The sequence below is a fragment of the Paramisgurnus dabryanus genome, chromosome 23, assembly GCF_030506205.2.
Source record: "Paramisgurnus dabryanus chromosome 23, PD_genome_1.1, whole genome shotgun sequence".
NCBI lineage: Eukaryota > Metazoa > Chordata > Actinopteri > Cypriniformes > Cobitidae > Paramisgurnus > Paramisgurnus dabryanus.
In genome coordinates, this window is record NC_133359.1 from 26,486,974 (window position 1) to 26,514,510 (window position 27,537).

At 40.4% G+C, this 27,537-nt stretch overlaps 1 protein-coding gene across 1 annotated transcript; it reads left to right on the top strand.

Annotated features, from left to right (window-relative positions):
* The first annotated feature begins 119 nt into the window (after positions 1-119).
* rbl2 (retinoblastoma-like 2 (p130)) lies at positions 120-22,862 on the top strand. The gene is made up of 22 exons (XM_065297920.2): positions 120-493; positions 984-1,114; positions 1,412-1,612; positions 1,912-1,976; positions 11,363-11,491; positions 11,732-11,892; positions 12,042-12,106; positions 12,183-12,354; positions 12,467-12,630; positions 14,684-14,796; positions 14,904-15,007; positions 15,100-15,237; positions 15,313-15,477; positions 15,580-15,676; positions 15,764-15,994; positions 16,417-16,673; positions 16,756-16,932; positions 17,127-17,198; positions 17,283-17,385; positions 19,829-20,040; positions 21,478-21,642; positions 21,834-22,862. The coding sequence occupies exons 1-22, from the start codon at positions 356-358 to the stop codon at positions 22,005-22,007; spliced, it is 3,234 nt and encodes a 1,077-aa protein (XP_065153992.2). The 5' UTR covers positions 120-355; the 3' UTR covers positions 22,008-22,862.
* The last annotated feature ends 4,675 nt before the right edge of the window (positions 22,863-27,537 follow it).

Sequence of the window (27,537 nt, forward strand, 5' to 3'; positions counted from 1 at the left end):
GTGAAATGACACTTTTAAAGCAGAAAGTGGGCGTGGTCTCCACTTCCGCGTGACGGGGTTTGCGCACAGAATGGAATTCGCTTTCGCAGTTGCGTCAAATACTCGGCGTATCTTGTTACTTTATTCGCTTCGGCTCGAACTCTGCGTAACTCAAATACAACAGGAGCGAGCTGTCAGTCAAAGGACATTTAAATGGCTACACTGTGTAGATCTGTACAGAAGCTCGCGCTGTCATGAAGTAGCTTCATTTTTATTTCGCCCTATTCTTTTAATATCGGTTTTCCTGTACGCTTTACACATGAATAGCGGTTAAATTCACACGTATCTTTATAAATCTACGCACGACAGCCCTAAAATGAGCGACGAGGAAGATACATTGCAGAAAACTAGACATGCATTTGAAGATCTGTGTCGAGCTCTGAATATGGACGAGGAGTCGAGTAACGGGGCATGGGGGAGTTATGAAAACATCAGCAAAAATTACACTCTCGAGGTAATGTGTACTTACTCATTGCACATAAGACTTGGGCATATACATGCACGAATCACATTTGTGTTATGTCTTGAGTGTGAGTCGTTTGCTAAACACAATGATATTTTTGTGCACGTGTGCTTGTGAAATGTGTAAAAGTGCGCATATCGTGTACTTGACATGAGCGCAGAATTCTGCGCGTGTAGGTATGAGTGACGTCGTGTGTGACATCGTCAGTGGCGTTATCTGAATGAACACCTTTACAAACTGATAATAAGGATGTCTTTCTTTGCGGTTACTGTGGTAAAGTGATGGCAATGCCATTGTACAGAATAATAACAATGCAATATTATGGTATTTATGATACTCCAAGGCATTTTACAGAAAAAAAAACAAATCATATTCTTTACATGCACATCATAATGTACTGCACATTTGACTTGACTCACTTCATGTCATGACCCTTTATTGTTTAGACAGATATTAAGTAAAGTGTTATTTCTCTCTGCAGGGTAGTGAACTGCACTGGTTGGCATGTGCTCTATATGTGGCCTGTAGGACTTCAGTGCCCACAGTAAGTAAAGGCACAGCGGAGGGCAACTATGTGTCGCTGACCAGAATACTGCGCTCTTCAAAACAGAGGTCAGCAAACTTTACCTTATCATGAACATAGAGGTTTGCTAAACAGACTCATGTAACACTTTACGGTTTAATGTTGCGCAGACACACAAACAGCTACATGTTGTGTTGTTCCCAAAACAATGTACAGATCAGCTGGACCTCCAGACATGTGCATTACTTTTACCATTGACACTCATACAGCTCAGAAATACATAGCTTGAATAAAAATACTTTTATTTAGATCTATTTATTTAATATCCATCTTAGTTATGAACAATAATTGTTCGGTCTTTGTAATATTAATTGTTTTTTTTTCAGTTTGATTGAGTTTTTTAATAAAATGAAGAAATGGCAGGATATGGCCAACCTACCCAAGGAGTTCCAGCAGAGCACTGAGAAACTCGAGAGAAACTTTACCGTAACATCTGTCATCTTTAAGAAATATGTGCCTATTTTCAAAGACATCTTTAAGATGCCCACTGATGAATTACCCAGAACGCACAGGGGCAGGAAGCAGAGGTACTTGCAACAAACCCATTCATTGCTTTGGGATCATTTTCAATGTTAGTCACACTGTTATATAACATATTAAGGCATTTATGGTTGACAAATAAGTAAATACCAAAAATTGGATGCAACAATATATATGCATATGATTTATTTAAGATTAAACATTGCAAGAAAAACACATTTGACATAAAACAGCATAAAATCAAGGGCCTGGTTAAAACAGACACCTTTAGCCTATATTCTGAGCTCCTGGTTTTGAGTTGTTCATACGAGGTTTGGTCTGATTCTGATGTTTTCTGTGTCTTCAGACGACATCCATGCACCATCACTGAGGTCTTCAACTTCTGCTGGGTCCTGTTCATACACGCTAAAGGTAACTATTTAACAAACCTTTTATTGAATATCGACTAAATATGTGTTTAAAGAGAATTTTGCAGCATTGTTCCCTGAACTCCACTTTAGTAATTTTAGTCATGCTATAAAATTATAATATATATACAATAAATAGTGTTACTCAAGGTTTCTTGCATCAAAAAGCTTTTAAAATGTGGATATTCTTGACCAGGTCCCATCCTGTGAAAGAAAGTCAGATTTGGTAAATACCAATGGAATTACTTAAGTGACATTTGTGGAAAATAGGGCATTTCAATTAATGACTAATAACATTTTCATTGCGATTAAAGTGAAATTATTGAACCTAAACGTAAGAGAGTGATAAAAAATGCTCATTTGTGAGAAAAATTTCTGACGCACTTAGAGGGCTTTGCGTCTGAACTCCTTATTTTATTACATTGTAATATTTACATTTTTACACATTATTTCCATTACACATAGTATTTACAATAATTATATTGTTATGATGGGTGTATGTGGTGAACATGGTCACAACCATGCTCATTTGAATAGCTTGTCAGTTTTAGTTCTATAGCTTTATGACTTCTGTATGTAAATTATGTATTATTTGCTAACCTCCACATAAACCAAATAGCACAATTTGATATATGAACAATTCCAGCATTATTGATGTGACGTTTGCAGTCAAAACTTGAAATATAAATTCTCGGAGAATGCATTTATTGCCAATATTGATTGTATTAAAATGCACATACAAGCAATAATGTCAAACGCATGGGGAAAGGATTGCTCTTCAAAGAACATTTAATATTAATTTTATTTACATTTTGTGTGTGCATTTTTAAGAAAGAATGTTATGGATGTTACAGTTCTGAAATTTGCACTTAACTATGAAAAATAATTAAAAAAAAAGTTTTTAAAAACTTTAACAGAGACTTTGCATGGATATTTAAACCACCAAATATTTACATCTAAGATAACAGTATGGATAAAAACGTACTTTTCATGCTAAGGTTAACATTTGCATGGAATTGCCCATAAGAAGAAATATCCAGTTATTCTTTAAAAACTACTAAAAAGTTTGCATGTACTTATATGTATTTAGCAGATGCTTTTATCCAAAAAGACTTACAAAAATGTAAAAACATTAAAGCGATTAATCTTACAGCTTTGTAGACTAGACTTATTGTTGGCTCCTTAGACATAATCTTAAATGTTCAATAGCTAATATTAAAAACGTTTGTTTGCCGGCAGTCATGTTTTGAGTCTGAATCAGACCCTGCATGCTTCCATGAGTGATTATGTTGAATAAGGGCTTGGCAGACGTGCGACATTAGAGAGATAATTACATTGGAACAGATTAGCAGAAGAGGAGGAGGTGAGGGGTTTGTGGACTCCCGCTGTATTGAGTAAGGAGGCGGCACACTGTTCCTCCCGTAGGGTCTCACACTGCCAAGAGGGTTATGCGTCTAACACAAAGACGTGCTGTGATTGGCTGGGCGTGCAGAAAGCTTGATCATGTGACCTGCGCTCATTATTCGGGCCTGTGCAGGCACGTTTAATTTAGTCAGAGGCCATTGGGGACACAGCCGGTGAGATTTTCTTGCATATGATCAGACATGCATATGCAGAAGTTTGCAGACTAGCTTGTTTACGGATAAATTTGATTGAGTTTAATTGTTGAGTTAAGCAATAAAATCCAGTCCAAACTTATGAATATGAAACATTCTTCTTCTTCTTCTTTCCATGCTTCTCTATTAGTTAAAGTCATGCAGAATCCTGCAGAGCACAAGGACACCGAGCGCATTATTTCCTCATGAGTAACTTATGCGTCACTTATCATAGCAACCAAATCAGATGACAAGTCAGGACTTGTCTGTGTGTAAGGGAGCTCAGCTGGGCCGCAGGGGCCGACCTGTGTCCCTTAAAGCATGCCTTGCAGAAATATCATTCATACTGCACTTCTTCATGCAAGGATATGTCACTGCCGCGCTGTCAATGGTTGTACCTGAGGAATAAAATGGAAAATTGCATGTAAGTCAACTTAATTCTAACACTGTATGAAATGTAAAGTAGTCAGGGGTCCTGTTTGCGTAATGGTACACGAGGCATTTTATCTGGATTAGTAGTATACAGTATAAATATCTTTTTTACTGTATGTCCATATCATCAGTATTCGTGAACTTATTTAGGGGATTGTTTGTTTCTTTAAAAACTCAGTTTACAAATGCAGTTTTCTTTCCTGTGTTGACGGATTTCTAAGCAAAAGCAGTTTGGGTGGACATATAAAAAGACATAACCAGTAGCCATTTATTTACATTAGTTTTATATGTAAAGTTATATGTGAAACACAATATGATTCATTCGTTATGCAGTGATATGTTACATTAACACATGAACTCTTTATGCATCTTTAATTCTGTAAGTGGAGTGCAGTTATCATCTTTATTTTTATTTTCGTGTTTTTCTTTCCAATGTTTTGTAAAAGTCTTAAAGGGATAGTTCACCAAAAAATGAAAACGTTGTCATCATTTACTCCCCCTTAAGTTGTATACATTTCTTTGTTCTGCTGAACACAAAGAAAGATATTTTGAAGAATGTTTGTGACAAAGCTGATCTGGGACACCATTGACTTCCATAGCAAGTAAAAAATAATACTATGGAAGTGAACGGAATTATAAATGTTTTCATTGTTGTTGTTCTGTAATAACAGTTTCATATTATATCTAAATCGGGACTCTATTAGACTTTATTTTAATGCAACGGTGGCGCTCACAAACTTTCAAATCCGGCTTTGCTGGACTGAATCGAAACGGTATCCGTAATTTTAAAACTTCTCGATAGTTCTGCACTGACTTCCTGTTTATGTTAAAATGACATCACAACATCAAATAATGCAGCGCATTTCAAGGGAGATTCAGTGGGCCTTTAAGGGCCGGTTCACATATCGCGTCTAAAATCGTGCTAATAATGTGGCCGCGCTGCTTCCCCTCCTTCTTTCAAACACACTTTCGACATGGCGTTCTGAAACTTTAAAGTATTTTCAACTGGGTGCGTCACCGCCACAGCTTGAAAAAAAGTGTGCCGTGCCATGTGCACGTTGTGACCGCGTCTCTTTTTATTTGAGCACGCTTGTCATGCGGCTCTATTCATGATAACGTATTTACGCGCACAACAGACACAAAATGTGAATCGCCCCTTGGCGGTCTGATCAAATAATGTATAATTCATTAATTGGAGTGAAAGTTCAAGTTAAGTGCATTACATTGTGAGACTGCATATTATTTTTTTTATGTAGTTTGACATCTGAGCGTTCCATGCATATAAAAAAATCCACAGGCTGTGCACAATACTATGTTTTACTGTACTATACATTGTACTAAACTGGTGGCTTACGCCATTATTACACATATGAATTACAAACATGACTGGTAAGTTTAGTCAATGACTAGTGAAGGGTTTTCTTATTTTTATTTTATAAACTTTTAAGAGCACAAATGAACTAAAAGTCACAATTTAAATTTTAAATTTCATGAGTCACAATTTCATTTGCATGAGCTATATAAGTGATCAATGAAGGTTTTTTTTGCACTGCACAGGCAGGTTACTGTTGAAATGTAGATATAAACAGGAAATTATAAATCTAAACACTGCGGCCTAACAGCACAACTTCATTTTTTGCAGCCTTTTCCTGTTTTTGAAGCAGATGATGTAGAGCTGCCTGCCTGTCGCATTGATATACGATATATGTAGTGTTGTAGTGTTTTTCTGTTGAAAACAATCGTTTAATTATTCTGTAATAGGTTTGGCAGACCATAGAGTTCTCCAACCCAACTATAACTTTAAATAAACTAAGCTTTCTGTCATATACAAAAAGGGTTAGGTTTACTGTCTGATGTCATATATATATGTGTGTGCGTCCATGCGTGCATGTATGTATATGTTTTTCAACTTCCACTGAACTGATTTAAAATCAAAACTTAGATTCGGAAATTTAAGATGCAACACAAAGAAGAATGAATCCATAACATAAAATAATATAACAACTAGTGTGAACATTATTTTGTAGTGAATGTGAAAGACATAATTCACCTTTGTTATTAACAGTAGTTCTGTATAACTGTTCAGGGATCGCGTTCCCTTTAAATGTTTAGAATGCGTGATGACGCATGACGCTGATGAGCGCTTGTTGGAGTTCCTTCTGTTGTTTACCTTTGAAAATAAATGACACACGCATTCGTGTGCTCAAAGTGAGAAGTTGTCTCTTGCAAATTCCACACTGGTGACCCCGATATTAGTCTGCTGGACGTATCCAGAGACACGACGCGATCATGACCACGAACGCTGTCGCCCTCAAACTCCCCGAATTCTGGGAATCGTCAGCATCGGCATGGTTCGCTCAGACTGAAGCGCAGTTCGCGCTGCGTGAGATCACCGCGGATACAACAAAATATTACTACGTTGTGTCAGCTCTCGGAAATTCAACAGCATCCAGGGTGGTGAGCCTTCTTACAAATCCTCCCGAAAATGAGAAGTATACAGCACTTAAAACCCACCTGTTGAAAACGTTTGAACTGTCAGACGCTGAGAGAGCCAGCAGGCTTTTCTCACTTCAAGGACTGGGTGACAGCAAACCGTCCGAGCTCATGGACCGTATGCTGGATCTTTTGGGCGAACACAAACCTGATTTTCTTTTCATCCAGCTTTTCCTGCGCCAGCTGCCTTCCCAAGTAAGAGCTGCTTTAGCCAACACCACAATCACTGACTGTCGTAAACTAGCTGACGAGGCTGATAAATTTTTTCTGGCGAGTCAGGGACATTGTGCGTCCGCGCTTTTTCCCGCGCATATCTCTTCGGTGACACGGGACAACTCCACATTCATTGCTGCGTCCACTTCTCGTCGGCAGCAGTTTTCTGGCACCCAGCAGCCATCAGGATTGTGTTTCTATCATGCAAAGTTTGGAGCCAAGGCCAACAAATGCCGTCCACCATGCAGTTTCAGTGTTTCGGGAAATGCCAGGGCCGGTGCTCAGTAGTGGCCATGAGTGCCGGCCGAGTAGGCAGGCTGCTTTTCATCCGCGATAGCATCTCAGGACGCCGTTTTCTGTGCGACACGGGAGCACAAAGGAGCGTTCTGCCCGCATCCCGTTTGGACATGGTGACCGACAGCCACGGTCCCCCTATGGCAGCTGCCAATGGCAGCCCCATCCGCACATATGGAACGAGGTATGTCGAATTGTGTTTCGGGGAACAGCAGTTTGGTTGGGACTTTGTTACCGCAAAGGTTGCTTTTCCCCTCCTCGGCGCTGATTTTTTGTGTGCACATGGACTGTTGGTGGATGTTAAGAACCGCCGTCTGATTGATGCCGCCACGTTTTGTTCTTATACATGCACGCTCAGTGAGGCAGACCCCATGCGACTGTCTAGCATGCTCTCTGTTTCCGATGATTTCCACCGTCTACTGGCCAGTTTCCCAGCCCTCACTCGGCCTACTTTCTCTGCATCTACTGTGAAGCATGGTGTGGAGCACCATCTCGCCACTACAGGTCCACCCGTTTATGCCCGCGCTCGGCGCCTTGACCCGACCAAGCTTGCTGTTGCAAAGGCTGAGTTTGCAAACATGGAACGCCTCGGCATAATACGCAGATCCGACAGCCCATGGGCATCACCCCTCCACATCGTCCCCAAACCTGGCGGCGGCTGGCGCCCGTGTGGCGACTACCGACGGCTTAACGAGGCAACGGCACCTGATCGATACCCAGTCCCGAACATACAAGATTTTTCAGCACACCTGGCTGGCAAGGTGATCTTTTCCAAGGTGGACCTCGTCCGGGGATATCATCAGGTGCCGGTACACCCACTGGACATTCCCAAAACAGCGGTGATTACGCCGTTTGGACTATTTGAATTTCTGCGCATGCCGTTCGGCCTTAAAAATGCTGCCCAATCTTTCCAGCGACTCATGGACTCTGTTTTGCGGGACCTTCCTTTCCTTTTTGTGTACTTGGATGACATCCTGGTAGCGAGCACGTCCAAGTCTCAGCACCTGGTACACCTCCAAACCCTTTTTGAGCGACTTAGCCACCATGGACTAATTGTCAACCCTACCAAGTGCCAGTTCGGTCTCTCCACCATTGACTTCCTCGGACACAGAGTCACTAAGGATGGAGCTGTTCCTCTCCCATCAAAGGTGGAGGCAATCGTACAGTTCCCGCGCCCACTTACTGTCAAATCCCTGCAGGAGTTCCTCGGCATGGTGAATTTTTATCACCGTTTCATCCCTCGTGCCGCTCAGATTATGGGGCCCTTACATGAGGCCCTGAAAGGTAAACCCAAACACGCTGTGGACTGGACTGAGAGCAGAGTCAAGGCTTTCGATGCCACTAAAACAGCACTAGCAAACGCCACTATGCTGGCGCATCCCTCTCCTACAGCCCCCATTGCTATCACCTCGGATGCCTCAGATTATGCTGTCGGTGCTGTCTACGAGCAGTGGGTGGATGGGGCCTGGCAGCCGTTGGCTTTCTTCAGCCGTCACCTGCGCCCTTGTGAGCGGAAGTACAGCACTTTCGACCGGGAGCTGTTGGGTCTCTACCTCGCCATTAGACACTTTCGTTCCCTGCTAGAAGGCCGACACTTCACTGCTTTTGTAGACCACAAGCCGCTGACTTTTGCCATGGCTAAGGTGGCCGAGCCGTGGTCCGCCCGCCAGCAACGGCACCTGTCTTACATTTCCGAGTTTACTACAGACTTGCGGCACGTTGCCGGTAAGAGCAACCACGTGGCGGACTGCCTATCACGAGCCGTGGCAGGGGCAGTCCATCTTGGATTGGATTACAACCGCATGGCCACTACTCAGACCACAGACCCAGACGTGCAACATCTGAAAACCTCGGCTACTGGGTTGCAGATTGTGGACATGGTTTTTGGCGATGCCGGCACAACGCTCTTGTGTGACATCTCCACAGGTAGTCCTCGGCCAATCGTTCCCTCGGGCTGGAGACGACAAGTGTTCGATGCCATCCATGGTCTCTCCCACCCAGGTGCGAAAGCTTCACAGAGACTTGTTGCAGCAAAATTTGTTTGGCGCGGCCTCAAGAAGGACGTTAGGGACTGGGCTAACACCTGTGTTGAGTGCCAACGGGCCAAAGTACACCGCCACACTAAAGCCCCGTTAGAATTGTTCCCAGTGCCTGAGAGGCGTTTTGACCACGTAAACGTGGACCTGGTTGGTCCTTTACCCTCCTCTCAAGGTTTCACGTATCTGTTAACCATGGTGGACAGGACCACCCGCTGGCCTGAGGCTGTGCCGCTGACATCAGCGGCGTCCGTCGAGATGACACGGGCCTTTATTGGCACCTGGATTGCTCGTTTCGGTGCCCCTTCAGACATTTCTTCTGACAGAGGTGCGCAGTTCACGTCTGAGCTTTGGGACGCTGTCGCACAGAACCTTGGAGTGAAACTCCACCGCACGACTGCATATCACCCGCAGGCTAACGGGCTCTGTGAACGTTTTCATAGGTCAATGAAGGCTGCCCTGCGTGCCAGCCTCACAGACGGCAACTGGGTCGACAAGCTCCCTTGGGTACTGCTGGGCATCAGGACTGCACCAAAGGAGGACCTTCAGTCCTCATCGGCGGAACTTGTTTACGGACAGCCGCTGCGAGTGCCAGGGGATTTCGTCCCTAGTGCCACCGTTCCCTGGTCTGCTACTCTCCAGCGGTCTAATCTACTGGATAATGCGAGGCTTTTTGCACCTGTCCCTACTTCCCGTCATGGCTTTCCTCAGTCGCACGTCCCCGCAGGACTTCAAACAGCCGACTATGTTTTCATTCGCCACGATGCCCACAGGGGACCGCTACGCCCGCCCTACGAGGGCCCATTCCGAGTTCTGGAGACAGGGGACAAACATTTTATGGTGGACAGGGGTGGCAAACCAGAGCGACTCTCCATTGACCGCCTTAAACCAGCCCATTTGGATGTGGACAGGCCCATTGGCCTGGCCCAGCCCCCACGACGTGGACGGCCTCCGGCTTTGCCCCCGCCTCGTGCTCCTGTCCCAACCAAGTTTCCCACACTCTGTGCCCCTCCTCCATGTAATGACGTTACACCGGCTGCATTGGGGTCTCCTCGACCTCCGGTACAGCGCAGTCGTTGTGGTCGGTTGATACGCCCACCTCCCCGTTGACTGTTATGGTGAATTCTGGGGGGACGTGTGTAGTGAATGTGAAAGACATAATTCACCTTTGTTATTAACAGTAGTTCTGTATAACTGTTCAGGGATCGCGTTCCCTTTAAATGTTTAGAATGCGTGATGACGCATGACGCTGATGAGCGCTTGTTGGAGTTTCTTCTGTTGTTTACCTTTGAAAATAAATGACACACGCATTCGTGTGCTCAAAGTGAGAAGTTGTCTCTTGCAAATTCCACAATTTTTTGTTTTTATGACACAGTATACAGCCATTGAAAAAATGAAAAGACAACTCCAGCTTTGACTTTAATAATCATTTCTAGATTTATTTTGACCATTTTAGTCCAGTGTCTGTTAAATTTCAACAAAAGCAAACCTTGGGAGTGAAATAAAGTCACCCAACAACTTTTTTCCTAAAATACATGTAAAAACATTAGTATTTTGTTGTTGAGACTTTAATTTGAAATAGTTTTCTCTGCAGCATTGAAGATCGGAAAACACTGCATCTTTTTTTTGACCAGGTTTTCCCCATTTTATTTTTCAGTAAATAAATGCAAATAAAAACATAATTTTTTTTAAGAATTTGGCATAGATGTTTTTGGTCTTTGAAAGAATAAAACAAAAAAGAGAATTTTACTAAAAACACACACTGCAAAAAATGATTTTCAAGAAAAAATTCTCAGTATTTTTGTCATGTTTTCAGTAAAAATATCTAAAAATTCTTAAATTAAGATGATTTTTCTTGAAAAAGACCCAAGAAAATAAATCTAGTTTTTAGACCAAAAATATCACATTTAAGTGATTTTGTGCATAAAACAAGCAAAAAAATCTGCCAATGGGGTAAGCAAAAAATCTTGAAAATTTTTCTTAAACACTAAGAAAAAATCTAGAAAAATTTTCTTACCTCATTGGCAGATTGTTTTGCTTGTTTTTTTGCACAAAATCACTTAAATTTATATAGTTTTGGTCTAAAAACTAGGTCTTTTTGCTCATCAAGAAAAATCATCTTAATTAATTAATAAAAAAGATATTTTTACTGAAAACAAGACAAAAATATTAAGATTTTTTTTTCTTGAAAATAATTTTTATGCAGTGCATACTTATAATTGAAATGGTAGAATATATAGAATACAATATATAGAATATATTTAATATGTATTGTCTTATTATTTTTTCATCATTTATTCTTTATTGTCTCTCGATTTTGTCTGTAGGAAATTTCCCCATGATCAGTGATGATCTGGTGAACTCGTATCATCTTCTCTTGTGTGCTTTGGATCTGGTTTACTGCAATTCACTCCTGTGCTCCAGTCGTAAAGACCTGCTTAACCCTGCATTTAAAGGTTACACACACACACACACACACACACACACACACACACACACACACACACACACACACACTTATAACAGACACCCATAAACACTCTCACACCCATACACACACACACGCACACACACACACACACACACACACACACACACACACACACACACACACATGCATCAAAAAGCAGAGAACATATAATTTCTTCAGTCCAGACAGTAGGTTATGACAGATGTTTGTGTGTTTCTGTACCCAGCGCTGCCGGAAGACTTCAGCAGTAAAGATTATAAACCAGGCCCGGGCTCATTATGTTTCATTGAACAGTTGTGTGAACTGCATGATGGTCTGGTGCTGGAAGCCAAAGGTGTGAAAGAGCATTTCTGGAAACCCTTCATCAAGAAACTCTTTGAGCGCAAGGTACTGCAAATAGTATAGACATCAATACATCACACAAAGTTTTTAACACATTGAAAAAGTTTCTTGTGAGTAACATTTCGCATCGTCCTAAAACTAAGTTTAAATAATACATTTTTTTTGTTATATGCAACCGTCTTCCATGTAAACAGATTTTGAAAGGCAAAGAAGACACGCTGACAGGATTCTTAGAGCCGGTGAACTTCAGTGACAGTCTGTAAGTTATTTATAGTTAAACAAATTTAATGTAAAGATCTTTCTCTTAAATCTCATGTTTCTTTTCTCTTTTCTAGCACATCTCTGAACCGTGTGTATGAAGAACATGTGTTATCGTCCGGTTCTCTGGATGAGAGAATATTTTTAGGAGAAGCGGCAGGAGAAGACATTGGTACCCCAGGATCCTGTTTATATGAGGGGATAGAGAATCAGGAGCGCATCACCAACACCCCCCAGAACTCTCTGACAGTATGTTTACCAAACGTACCAGAACAAATAAATACACGTCGAATCTCTTTATGTTTATGAACAGTAATGATGTCATTTTGTGATATAATTAAAGATTGCGTTTGTTTTCCAGTCATCTGCTCTTAGAGTGTCTACTCCGCTCACGGGAAGGAGGTACGTGCTGCACAGCAACATCGGTACCCCTGTTTCAACGGCGATGCAGAGTGTGGGTCGCCTGCACACTTTACTGACAGGATTCAAATACAGACCCAGCATGAGACTCAGAGACGCATTCAGGTAATACCATTTTAAACTAGATTCTCCTGCATTCTGCTTAAAACACCAAAAGATTCACAGACAGTTCACTGGAATCAAACCCAGGAATCACTGCCATCACAATTCACTGGAATCACTGCCATCACAGGTAACTGGAGTCACTACCATCATAATTCAATCATCACTGCCATCACAATTCAATGGAATCACTACCATCACAATTTACCCGAAATCACTTGCGTCACAATTCACCAGAATCACTGCCATCACAATTCACAATTGACCAGAGTTACTCCCATCACAGTTCACCAGAATTACTGCCATCACAATTCACCAAAATAACTGACATCTCAAATCACTGGAATAATTGACATCACAAGTCACTTAAATCACTGGCCTCACATTTCACTTAATACATTTCATCACACTTCACAATTAAGCAGAGTCATACCCATCACAGTTCACAGGAATAACTGCCATCGCAATTGACCAGAATTGTTGTCATTACAGTACACTTGAGTCACGCCTATCACAGTCACAGAATTACTGCCATCACAATTCACTGCAGTCACTCCCATCTCAAATCACTGGAATAAGTGCCATCACAATTTACTGGAGTCACTGCCATCACAATTAACCAGAGTCACGCCCATCACAGTTCACAGTAATCACTGCCATCACAATTGACGAGAATCGCCGCCATCACAATTCATGAAAATCACTGGCATCACAGTTCACTGGAAACACTGACATCACAATTCACTGGAATCTCTGTCATCACAATCGACCAGAATTGCTGCCATCACAGTACACCTGAGTCCCTGCCATCACAGTTCACAGGAATCACTGTCATCACAGTACACTGAGGTCACTGCCATCACAGTTCACAGGAATCTCTGCCATCATGGTTCACCAGAATAACTGCCATCACAATTCACCAAAATCACTGCCATCACTGTAGTGTACTGGAGTCACGCCCATTAAAGTTAACCAGAATCACTGCCATCATAATTCATTGGAGTCACTATCATCACAATTCACTAAAATCATTGTCATCATCACAATTGACCAGAATCGCTGCCATCAAAGTACACTGGAGTCACTGCCATCACAGTTCACAGGAATCTCTGTCATCACAGCACACTGGAATCACGCCATCACATTTCACCAGAATTATTGCCATCACAATCCACAGCAGTAACTCCCATCACAAATCACTGGAATACCTGCCATCACAATTCACGAGAATCAGTACCATCACAATTCACTGGAATCACTGCCATTACAATTCACCAGAGTTACTGTTCATCAAACTTTACTGGAATTACTTACATCACACTTCACTGCCATCACAATTCACTGGAGTCATGCCAATCACAATTTACTGGAATCATTGCCATCACAATTGACCAGAATCACTGCCATCACAGTACACTGGAGTCACTGCCATCACAGTTCACAGGAATCTCTGTCATCACAATTCTCCAGAGTCACTGTCCATCACAATTTACTACCATCACAATTCATCAAAGTCACAATCCATCACAATTCACTGGAATCACTTCCTTCACACTGCCATCACAATTCAATGGAGTCACACCAATCACACTTTACTGTAGTCACTGCCATCACAATTCACTGGAGTCATGCCAATCACAATTTACTGTAGTCACATCCATAACAATTCACTGGAATCACTGCCATCATAATTGATCAACATCATTATCCATCACAATTCACTGGAATCACTTCCTTCACACTGTCATCACAATTCAATGGAGTCACGCCAATCACACTTTACTGTAGTCACTGCTATAACAACTCACCGGAATTACTTCCATTTCATTTTGCAGGAGTAATACTGTACTAATAAACCAATATATTAGGAATTAAAGTTGGTTTTGGTTTCAGTGTTTTCACCAGTAAACTACAATGCAATGATTCCAGTGAATTTTGATACCAAGAATGCCAGTGATGCCGCAATAAAACGTAATTTATTTTATTTCCGTGAACTGAGATTGCAGTTAAGATTCACTGTTCACTTAAACGGTATTTTCTGTTTAAAATTAAACAGATCTTGTGTGAGAGACCCCAGTGAGTCTATAGCAGCCAGACTGAAAGAAATGTCAGAGATGTTTCTTCAGAATTATGAGGGCACAGGCGAAGAGAACAAGAGGCTGGCCAGAGGTATGCACATTCATGTCACATATTGCTCATTGTTTCTTTGTGGTTTAATTTGTAGCTCATGACTCCATTCAAACACAAATATCTCATTTGGCCATTCTATCGCACAGATGTTGCAGTGAAGTATTTCTGTCTGGCTGAAGCTCTGTATTACAAATCACTGGAAGCAATAATCACCCAAGAGAAGAAACGCCTTGGGGATGTGGATCTGTCTGTAAGTTTCACATTCCGTCAAAAAGAAATTTGCCAATCAATGATGTTGTATCTCTTATGAGTATGTACTGAGTATAGTATTGTGTGTCTCAGGGCATTCTACAGCAGGACGTGTTTCATCGATCTCTAATCGCCTGCTGTCTGGAGATTGTCATCTTCTCATATCGACCCCCAGGAGAGTTCCCACGAGTCTTACAGATCTTTGACCTCCCTGCTTATCACTTCTATAAGGTATGTGATTATATAGAGGTAGTAAACTACTAATTAATGGGACGTATATATTAGAAGTCTTTGTCTGTGTCTCAGGTTATTGAGGTGCTGGTGCGGGCGGAGGAGGGTCTGTTCCGGGAAGTGGTCAAACATCTTAACCATGTTGAGGAGCAAGTACTGGACTGTTTGGCGTGGAAAGGAAATTCTCCATTGTGGGACAGCATCCGAGAAGCCAAGAACTGCGTTCCTGCCTGCCAGGAGGTCAGAACAATAAAACTGCATAACTACATGGACATCATAAGTAGTTATGTCATATTTCATCATATTAGGCAGATTATAAGAAATTGTTTATATGCTTGACAGGTGATGCCTCCTCAACACCTGGAGGACAGTTCAGGAAACAGCACACTTACTCCAAACAAGAGGGAGTTTAGTGCCAACATCACAGCAGCAGCGAAAGGTACCTATACTGGTTCTTACCTTCGTTTCTGTACCTTTTATTTACCCAATAAACTGAAACACTGTTATTTTAATCGGACCTTTTTAGGTGTTTCTCCATCCCCCACCACGCTTCACGAGCGCTACAGTTCGCCCCCTACAGGTACGGCTCGACGCCGACTTTTTATCGACGGAGAGTCCACCTCTGATCCTGCCCAGCCTGTCAAGCCAGCTCAGCCCTCTTTGGTCACCACCATCCCAGCCGGACAGACTGTGGTCACCATGGCAACAGCTACTGTCACAGCAAACAACGGCCAGACGGTCACCATACCTGTTCAAGGTGCATTAAAATGTACAAAAATGTGTATGTGATCATTTCTGTTCCTTATGCTGCGTACACACCAAACGCGAAGCTCTCGCTTTAGATCACTTGCTGGATTTAACATGCAAAATGTTATATATAAATAGCAAATTTTCCCTGCAATCGCGGCACCCTTTACACTCCATTCGCAACGCCTCACCCGAGTTTGCGTATATTCGCGTATTTGCATTGACTTTGTATGTAATCTTCTTGCGCAAATTGTTGAATTCTTGTTTTGTGTGTATGCCCCATTAGACAGAGCTATTGTGTGACTTATGAATGCTTCTAATATAGCACACAAATCATTTAAACCACTTTTGCACAATACTGTATCACTATAAATATAGTTGCTACTCTTTATCTTTTAAATTGTTATCAACATTTATGTTTATCATCTGTAGGAATAGCCAATGAGAGCGGAGGCATCACATTTATCCCAGTGCAAGTGAATGTGACGGGGCAGAGCGGTGGGGCACTGCCGACCTTTAGTGCCCAGACTCTGACGGGCACTCTGACCACCCAACAGCTGACTGCCACCCCCCCAGCCCCAGTCCAAAACAATCCCACTCCTGCCAAACAGGACAGAAAGATCCCTCAGCAGGGAACACCCACCAGTCGTTCACAGAAGACAGGGTCGCTTTCTCTGTTCTTCCGCAAGGTACAAAGATCCCCCGTTGTTAATTTTGTTATTATTTAAATGATTTAATCCGAAATAACACAGTTTACTTCAACTTTGTCAGGTGTATCACCTTGCTAGTGTGCGTCTCAGAGACCTGTGTGCTAAACTGGACATCAGTACAGATCTGCGCAGGAAGATCTGGACGTGTTTTGAGTATTCACTCGTGCATTGCACTGAACTCATGATGGATCGCCATCTAGACCAACTGCTCATGTGTGCCATTTACGTCATGACTAAGGTGTTTATATCTAAATATTTACACTATTTATTGTGCAAATCATATTTCGTAGCTATATTCAATGATTTTGTGGCAGCTGTGTATAACCAAAAGTGGTGATGTCAGGTGTAAGTTGATTTTTGCTCAGTTTTAAGCAAACTGACATTTTGTGTTTGACTAAAGTAGTTTTTTAAACCATGTGTTCATTTTTTTAGGTCACTAAAGAGGAAAAGTCCTTTCAGAACATCATGAAGTGCTACAGATCTCAACCTCAAGCCAGCAGCAGTGTGAGTTACACTTAATTTCTCTCATGAGATACTGGTGAAGTTGATCATACGATAAGTTTAACGGAGGTGATGATGTCTTTTCAGGTGTACAGAAGTGTGTTGATCACTGGAAAGAAGAGACGTCACTCTGGGAACGGTGAAAACACACAGAGACACGGCTCACCAGCAGAGGGAGCACAAGAACAAGGTAACACATGCTTTACATTCAAACTACACTGTTAAGGAAAATTGAACGCCACTTTATGTGTACTAAAGCGTAAAACCATGTATCTTACTTATATGCAAACTTAAATCCTTAACCAGGTGCGATATGAAGAGATGAGATGCCACTAAACGCCACCTCTTTAAGTGCTCTCGGCTCGTATTTATCAAATAATGTTGCTTCAAATCCACTTGATCCCGGTCTTGTGCCATTAAGAAATACCGGTTTGCTGGCAGAATCCATTAAACGGCACATTTTCAGCAAAGTCCTCAAAGTGCACGGAAGATGAATGGGAAGTAATTGTGGATCACAATCAAACTTGGGTCCCTTGTGAGTTCTTGGACCTGAATACATCCCTTATGTGGCAGTGACATGGATCCCGGCACCCCCTAATGTGTGCTTTAGTTTCTTCATTTTTTTACATTCTGGCTACATTATTTGCAATGTTTTTACATGGAACAAAATTATAAACGCAACACTGTTGTTTTTCCACCCATTTTTCGTGAGCTGAAAGATCTAAGACTTTTTCTATGTACACAAAAGGCCTATTTCTCTCAAATATTGTTGACAACTCTATCTAAATCTGTGTTAGTAAGCATTTCTCCTTTGCCGAGATAATCCATTTACCTCACAGGTGTGGCATATCAAGATGCTGATTAGACAGTATGATTATTGCACAGGTGTACCCTTATGGTGCATTCACACCAGACGCGGAAGAGGCGGCAAGCGCGTGCGATTTACATGTTAAGTCAATGCGAAAAGGGATCATGCGGCACAGTAAGCGCAAATGGCGCAGAAGGCACAGAACGTGCAGATGGAAAAATCGAAAAGTTGCAAAATCTGAATTTTGGTGGATTTTCGCGCCGCGTTAACCAATCAGGAGCTTGTTCTAGCAGTGACGTGATTACAGGAAGCGAGTGAAGGCTGAAAAACAAAACAACAATGGAGGACAATCATCATCACTACACGAGACATCTTCGTACTTTTACAGGAATTAAAAGGATCTTTTTTGGAAGAGTGAGGAGGTTGAACAATCTGGTAAGTTTACGCAATTTGAGCTATTCAAGCCCATGATGTAAATTTATGCGTGAAGTCTCGAATGACTAGAATTTCACGTGCGAATGAAGCGAGTAATCTAGTTCAAGCGTCCAACTATGTACTAATAGTATGTTTTTGCTGCCTCTTTCGCACCTGGTGTGAACGCACAGTTAGGCAGCCACAAAAATGTGCAGTTTTACCAAACAGCACAATGCCACAGATGTCACAAGTTTTGATGAAGCATGCAACTGGCATCCTGACTGCAGGAATGTCATCCAGAGCTTTTGCCCGTGAATTTAATTTCTCCAAAGACACTTTAGAGAATTTGGCAGTACATCCAACTGGCCTCACAACCACAGACCACGTGTAACCACACCAGCCCAGGACCTCCACATCCTCCATAACCAGCATCTTCACCTCCAAGATTGTCTGAGGACAGCTGCTGCAAGAATCAATTTGCATAATCAAAGAATTTTTTCACAAACTTTCAGAAACCATCTCAGCGAAGCTCATCTGCATGCTCGTCGTCCTCATCGAGGTCTCGACCTGACTGCAGTTTGTCGTCATAAAGAGAAGAGATGTTCTGTTCACAGAAGAATCACTGGTTTTCACTGTACAGGGAAGATGGCAGGCAGCATGTGGGTGAGCGGTTTGCTGATGTGAACATTGTGAATCAAGTGGTCCATGGCAGTGGTGGGGTTATGGTATAGATGTATGTCATAGAACAGTGCTTCCCAATCCTGGTCCTGCCAACTTCCTCCAAGAAAGTTTTAGATGTCTCCTTATTTAAAACACCTTATTCAACTTATCAGCCTCCTTCCCAAATGGTAAATGGGAATGCATAGAGAAACTAAGACCAGATCCTGGGGCCCATTGTTGTGCCATTCATCCACAAACATCACCTCATGTTGCAGCATGATAATGTTGCAAGAATCTGTACACAATTCCTGGAAGCTGAAAAGAGTTCTTGCATAGCTTGCATACTCACCGGACATGTCACCCATTGAGCATGTTTGGGATGCTCTGGATCGGCGTATACAAAAGCGTGTTTCAGCTCCTGCCAATATCCAGCAACTTCTCACAGCAATTGAAGAGGAGTGGACCAACATTCCACAGTCCACAATCAACAACCCAATCAACTCTATGCAAAGGAGATGTGATGCAGTGCGTGAGGCAAATGGTTTTGGACTCTGCCCAATGCAGCAAAACATCACATTTTAGAATGGCCTTTTATTGTGGCCAGCCTAAGGCACACCTGTGCAATAATCATGCTGTCTAATCACCATCTTAATGTGCCACATCTGTGGAGCGGTGAGCATGCAGGCGTAAGAACATAAGTGTTTATATTTTTGCTTTAGTAAATAGCAGTTTCTTTTTGTCTGTTTTCCAGCAAGTGGTGAAAGCAGTCCGGTGCCCATGCGATCCAGCAGCACTCTTCCTATTCCCCACCCCAGCAGCGCTCCGTCCACCCCGACCAGGGCCCTCGGAGCCCAGGAGCAAGAAGAAGAGAGAGGAGACCTCATCCGTTTCTACAATAACATCTACATCAAACAGATCAAACAGTTTGCCCTGCGTTACTCCAGGAACTCGCTGAAAAACGGGGTGACTACAATGCACTATACATGATCTGTTGAGAAGTATTCATTCACTGACAAACAATTTTGCTTAACCATCAACCCAGTTGTGGTCATCCAGTTTACCCTGTGTTGTCTTACTGAGCTGACATATTTGGTAGTCAATTTGTATTGAAAAGGTTTTTGGAGATCACGTTTTTATTAATTCTATACATTATTGGGTGGTTTCCCGGACAGGGATTAGCTTAAGCCAGGACTAGGCCTTAGTTTAATTAGGGAATATAACTAGTTTTACTAAAAGCATTACTTGTGTGCATTTTGAGGCAAAACTAAGGGCACTGATGCTCTTACATTTATTTGAGTCTAGGACTAGTCTAATCCGTGTATGGGAAACCGCCCCAATATAAATTTGGATGTAACTCATCCCACACTATTTGATTGAGCAAGCAAACACTTGTTGGCTTGATTGTGCTGTTTGTTAAAGGAAGGTGTGTTATGATTTTATTTAACAGGCCATAGATCTTAAACGTGACAGCAGTCATGTAAAAGATATGGAATTTGTGTAGATTCTGCAATCCTTTTTTGTATACCGCATCAACAAATTTTTCGTAGAGTGGGAAAAAACGGATTTGAGGCTGTATTTTCGCCAAACTTGCATTTATTTACACGGTACTTAGGATGACAGTCTATTACTTGGGCTGTGGTTGATGTATTTTCATGCAACTTGTTTTGTTGTAGTCCTGAATCATTGCCGAGTCCAATGATTCCAAACATGCCAGGTTTTGCCTTATGTTTAGTCCAGCGCCTCAAAACTTTTTTCACCTAAACATATAGCTTCTGGACTAGATACTAATGACGAAACCTCAAAATTCCCATCGGAAATGGATGAAAATGCAATTTTTTTATTTTGTATGTATTTGAGGCTCTATCTTTACAAAATGTATGCATATTGACACGATACTTGGTAAATGTGATGGCAACGGTACATGCACAGTTTTGCAACCATGCCACCTAGTGATCAGAAAATGATTTAAATGACTATAACTGTGGCAGCGATTGACGTATTGTCATGGGAGTTGATTCATTAGAGGCCTGAATTGTTGCCGAGTCCAACAATACCAAACATGGCAGGTTTTGAGTTTGAAAAACAATCGTGAATATCTGAGGTTTCATGCAAGTTTCATCATAGCGCCACCTAGTGGTCACGCTTAAAACGACTGCACAATTACATCTAAAATCATAAATAATCATGGATGATTCCTTTCGTGGCCAACTCACTCCCTAGCAACCCAACAGAGTACCCTAGCAACAATTTTGCAACTCCTAAAGTCATAGAAACGTAGAGACATGGGGGTAGGCTCTTTATCCTAAGTAAACCCAACTTAACTTTATTTCCTTTCTTGCTCTTGTTGGCTTGAATTGCTGCTTGCAGCTATATTTATAATTGTGTGTTTTTTATTTGCAGGCTGAAGCTCCTCCCATTTGTCCGTATCCGTCACTCCGGATTGGCTCTCCACGCCGTGTCCTCCTTTCCCACAGTCACTCCATCTACATATCTCCTCACAAGAGCTCCAGCCCTCACACACCTCGAGACAAAGTCTTCTACTACATCAGCTCCAGCCCGTCTAATGTAAGACAAGTGAATTATTACTTTTTGTTCACGTTCATGGAGGTCGGATTTATATTACGTCATCAAAATGCAGTTTCATAAAATCATCTAGCATCATAACACCTACATATAACAACCACATCACAGCTCCAGAATTTCCCAACACCTTTCCTAAGAAAATCTAAACCCAATTCCTTCTTTTTCCTTCTCAGCGCCTTCGAGAAATTAACAATATGATCCGGACGGGCGAGACGCCCACGAAGAAGCGAAGCATTGCCCTGGAGGAAGAGCAACAGTCTCCCGCAAAGAGACTTTGTCAGGAGAATCAGACAGCACTGCTCAGACGCCTGCAGGATGTTGCCAATGACCGCAGCTCTTCACATTGATCCTGAACCGTACAGATGCTCATTCACATACAAGATACTTTAATAGATCCTGTTTCTCGCAAAGACCTCCATATTGCACAGACAAAATTAGATAATTATAAAGCGATACATTTTTTTACCCAAAGCAACTTATATGCGATGCATAGTTCCCATTCTTTATAGACCAATGGGATTTTATCACCAGCTAATTGATCAGTCATGATCAATCAATGATAAAGTTTAATCGAATGTTTTTAAGCTTAAAATAGAGTTTACATGCATAAAAAAACACTCAGATGTGACAAGATTTGAAGGACATTTGAAGCACTTAACAAAAGGTTTGTTTGCAAATCTTGCGCTGATTTATCATTTGAGTGTTTTATAAAGAGCTATTTTTAATTAAAAAAAAGTTTTATATATGTTTAATAACAGAGTTCATAAGAAAATCAGATAACTCTTGCTACTCCTCCATGTATTTGCTGTATTTTTGTGCTTGGTTTTATGCTATTTTTCTAAGTATAGACAGTGATGGTAGTGGAGAGGCACATCAGGTAAAAATCATGTTGATAGTAGAGAGTGCTTGTATTTATTTGCCCGTTGTTTTTTGCATGTATGTGAGATGAATCTTGTTTCATTTCTGTGTTTATAGACATCAAAACGTGTTTTATTACTTTTGAAATGTGTATGTGTTTGTTGTAAGTGCCTTTTCTCCTGGACCTGATAACTTCTGACCTTAACACAACCACTTTAAACATGAAATTCAACATGATTCAGAATAAATAGTAAAAACAATCCTTAAATAAATAGACTAGCTGTTGTTTCATTTCATTATTGGGACTGTTGAAACTACTAAATAAATAAAGTGCTTTGATATGACTCAGGTCTTATATTACATACTTAATAGATTTGACTAAATTTTAAGCTATTAACTAAAAGTATTCCCCTGGTCACAAGAGTCAAGAACAAATGGCCCTTTGTCCCCGCTGTGACCCAAAGTGTGAATAATAATAATTGTTGTTCATTCCATTGTATTATACATTTTAACCAGCAGATGGAGGACTGGTTAATGTTTTTTATTGTTATGTGTATGTTTTATATATATATATATATATATATATATATATATATATATATATATATATATATTTATATATATATATTTATATATATATATATATATATATATATATATATATATATATATATCTTTTTTACAGTCTATGGTCTATACACAGTGCTCTTACGAACCGCCTCTTCTCGCTTAGATGTTGCGTGTCAAAAGTTATCAACCAATCAGAATAGACTTCTGGAATTTTTGCCTTGGCATGAAAATCTGACTTTTTTCATGTTTAAGTGCTATGATTGGGTCCCCAGTGCTTCTATCAACCTAGAAAATGTGAAAAAGATCAACCCAGTAACTTAGTTTTGGTAAACCATTCTCTACAAGCACATGAAAAAATAGGTCATTGAAATTTGTCTCTCTTTATGATGTCATAAGGAGCTCTTATTATAATAATACCACCCCTTATTTTGCACTATCCAACCACAGCACTGCCATTTAGTGCAGAGAAAAGCACAATTGAGTTTTAATTGCAACAAACCACCATCATTGTGATCAGTGTTTGAATTTCATCAGCTCATTTGCATTTTAAAGGACACACCCAAAACGGCCCATTTTTGCACACACCTACAAAGTGTCCATTTTAACATGCTATAATAAATTATATATATGGTATTTTGAGCTAAAACTTCATATATGTGCTCTGGGGACACCAAAGATTTATTTGACATCTTAAAAAAGTCTTGTGCCATGGCCCCTTTAAAAATTGCTCGGAATGAGGGGCCTGGATTAATTGTTTGGAAGTAAAATAATGCCAAATGTTTTCAAACAAAAAAGCCTGTTGGATTGCACTACTTGAAAAATTGCATTTTAATGCATTATATTTTATAGGGCTTGCAATGTAATGGGCTGAAACACACATTTTCAATATAAAAATAAATAAATAATCCATATTCACCTTTCATATTTCACTTCCAAAATATGCAGTAAATAAGTTTAAATATACAACCTAAAAATACAAAATAATATTCGACAGGCAATTTTTGGTCCATTTTATTAACCACTATTTTAAATTCAGTGGTTCAAATTCGACAGAAAATCAGAAAGGCAGCCATAGCAGAAATGCAACGTTCCACAGATGTAGACGCGTGCATTTGCTACCTTTTACCGCTAAAAGGCGCTACAATCACAGACTTTGAAAAGTGTCAGTTTATTCTCTCTATTCCATATTCTGGTAGCAGATAATTTCAAGTGAAACATCTTAGTTAAGCGACAATACTGACATTACAGTACAAATATAGAACTAAAACAAATATAGGCTTCTGTTGCATCAAGTAGGCTAAACGTTAACATTACGTTCCCAGTTTTTCTATAAAGGCTATACATCTCAGGTTATGTGTTATTATAAAACGGTTAGTTCCAATCCTTGATTATGATTGGTCAATAGGTGTGCTTTATTCACGATAAAACACGGCTATGACCGCTTTATACCTAACGGTTCTGTTTATCACTGAGCACTTAGCAACCACACGTATCGGTTTGTTGTTTTTATTTGAGCTTTTATGCATATTACACATTGGAACACATTTTTGTTCATGGTCAGGGACTATTTTTTTCTAGCGGAAGGAATGCTTTTTATTGGTTTAACTTCATGAAAGTTGCACTAATATTTTTTTTACTTTAATACTGTGTGGTAACCGTTTTATAAAAGCAATAGACCAGGGGTGTCAAACTCAAGGCCCGCGGGCCAAATCCGGCCCGCCCCCTCATTTCATCTGGCCCGCAAGAGTTTACAAATTATGTTAATTATGTGGCCCGCGAGAGTTTACAGATTATTTTATTGTTATTATAAGTTTTATTTTTGCAGGTTATTTCCTATATAGATTTTTTTAGCAGCCACAAAAACTACTTTTTGCCCCGCCAAAGTCTTTTTGTAATGTAATTATAGTGATAATGTTGATGATTGCATGAGAGAGAACGAGCAGTGCCCCGCACGCGCGCACTACTAGAGTGGGCGTGTCTGAATGCGAACGCTGCAGCGTCCGGAGCTCGCATTTCCAGGCTGCATACGTCATCAAGACTGTCTTGTTTCAGAATATTAACAATTATAAAGTTAAATATTATTCTTTGTTTATAGTAAATAGTTGTAATATGCGTATGACTTGCGAATGTCAGTTAACTTAAATAAACCAGGCTTGATGACGCTGCCTATGCGACCTCCGCATATGGAAACGGACAGTAAGTTATCTGCTCGTTCTTTCTCTCCCTCTCTCGCGCCCGCTCACGCGCATCCAGCGAGAAAATGTTTTCCGACTCGTGTACAGAAATGTTTCGCGATGTCCAGCTGGGATTAGTTTACAACGCGTCTATTTCCGCTGAATACGCGAACTAATGACCCATCTGACTCATTAATAAACGATTGAATCTATTGATCTGTAGCCTACAACAATGAACTCATGAGACGTCAGTCAAACAGTCAGACACTCAAAGCCAGGTAAAAAAATCACAGCTTTTTTGTAAAGAGGGCAAGAAATGACAAGCGAGGGTAGATGTGTTTAATAAATGCATGGTGGAGATTGTAAAACTCTTTATTAGTATCTAAAATGCCTCTCATTTTCTGACCTGCACAATGAAGGATAACATAACATTTTGAGTGTACTGTACTCACATACAACATGTGTTTTGTCACCACAATTTTTTTTAAAATAATCTGTAGAATAGTTGTACTCTATACACTTTGTCATTATTTGCCTGGGCTTCTACTTTCAAAGCTAGGTATTAATTGAGTTATTAACAAAACCAATAGTAAGCAAATGCAGAGAAAATTATGCAATGTACAGTAATAAAAGAGTTGATACATTCATACAGTCGTTCAAATACAACCGGCCCTTTGAGATTAACCGTAATGCTGATGTGGCCCGGGATGAAATTGAGTTTGACACCACTGCAATAGACCAATTTCGTGTTTGCAAACAGAGATTACGTTTTTTTGTGGGCGGAGCCAAACTGGTTGCAGAAAGTGACTGCTCCGCAGTAGGGTTGTGAAGCGTTTTAGCATTAAACCGTGATTTTTATGGATCCGGTGTTCTGTTGAAGTCTGATTCCCCTATGTTTCCCTTTAGTGCAGTGTTTCTTATAGCGTTTTAATCACGTTACGTTTATTTTTTAGATAGATAAAAAGTTTAAATGGCTTGGCTACTGATATGCATGTATGTAATATGTATTGTTCTTTTTTGCTTAATCAATTATTTTTACAGTCTGAATCGCTAAAGTACATATAAAAGCAATACTATCATGTATTATATATAATAGCGTTTATTAAATATCTCATAATTTTCCTGTTTTCTATTATTTCTTCCTTATATTTATCTTACGTGTTTGTTCTAAAACTATTATAAAAGTATTATGTTTAACATACATTAAAAAGGCCTGTTTATATATTAATATCACTTTACACCATGTGTGTGTGTGTGTGTGTGTGTGTGTGTGTGTGTGTGTGCTATATTTATATATTTATTAAGTATGTAAACATAATAAATTTAGAAAAACAGGAAGAAGACATAAGCTAAGATATAAGGAAATAAAAATAAATAATAGAAAACGAATTTTTTTTTTAAATATTTTTAAAAAATTGTGATATTATTGCTTTTTCAGTATAAAAAAAACATTTATTCCGAATAAATTATAATTGTAACGTGATAAAAACGGTATAAGAAACACATGGAGGGAACAGACTTCGACAGAACACCGGACATCTTCTCTACTCTAATTATTAAAAGATTTCCAGATGATTTCCTCGCTCCATTCTGTCCGTTTAAGGGCTAAATGTAATCCTACGTTTATCTTCAAATGATGTCTTCGACGATGGTATTCTATAAAAATGAAAGCCATCTTTTTTGGCATTCTTATTCTGACACTGAACAGCACAACAGGACATTTTCTAGTGAGTTATCTTGCTCTTTTCACTCGTGTCTAATTCATTTCCACTGCTTTTCTGCAACCGCATTGCGCGCGCAGCTTGAGGTGACGTAACTGTGACGTCAAGTCTAAATTGGTCTATTCACCTTATTCCGCCACGCCCCTTTTCAATTCTTCGCTCTTCCGCATTTTGTCAACCGACTTCCGCTGTTAATATGGCACAGTGCATTCGGTAGCTAGTTTGGTGGTTAGAAGATTGTTTGTAGTTCACTATAACTTTACCAAAATGACAATTATCGCACCTGCTGTAAATGTTTTAAATTAGGAGCACGGAGAAAACCCATTATAATGTCCCATCAATCGTCTCGTGGTTAGACGATATGAAGCAGCCGCGGCAAGTAACCTATTGGACATATTTAATTACCTCGTCCTGTCAGAAGGAGCAGCATTGAAAATTATTAAAGTACTTATGCCTACCAATATTTACACAGTGATTTCGTCTTTTTTAAAGCAAATGTGCACCTTAGCCAGTCCAATAACTATTTCGTTTTTATGTGGTAATGTACCATGATA

Excerpts from the sequence above, each read along its gene's own strand:
- rbl2 (XM_065297920.2), top strand. The coding sequence starts at position 356 with ATGAGCGACGAGGAAGATACATTGCAGAAAACTAGACATGCATTTGAA. Across the intron at positions 1,115-1,411 it reads CTGCGCTCTTCAAAACAGAG|TTTGATTGAGTTTTTTAATA; the intron begins GTCAGCAAACTT and ends TTTTTTTTTCAG. Across the intron at positions 16,674-16,755 it reads TTTCTCTGTTCTTCCGCAAG|GTGTATCACCTTGCTAGTGT; the intron begins GTACAAAGATCC and ends CAACTTTGTCAG.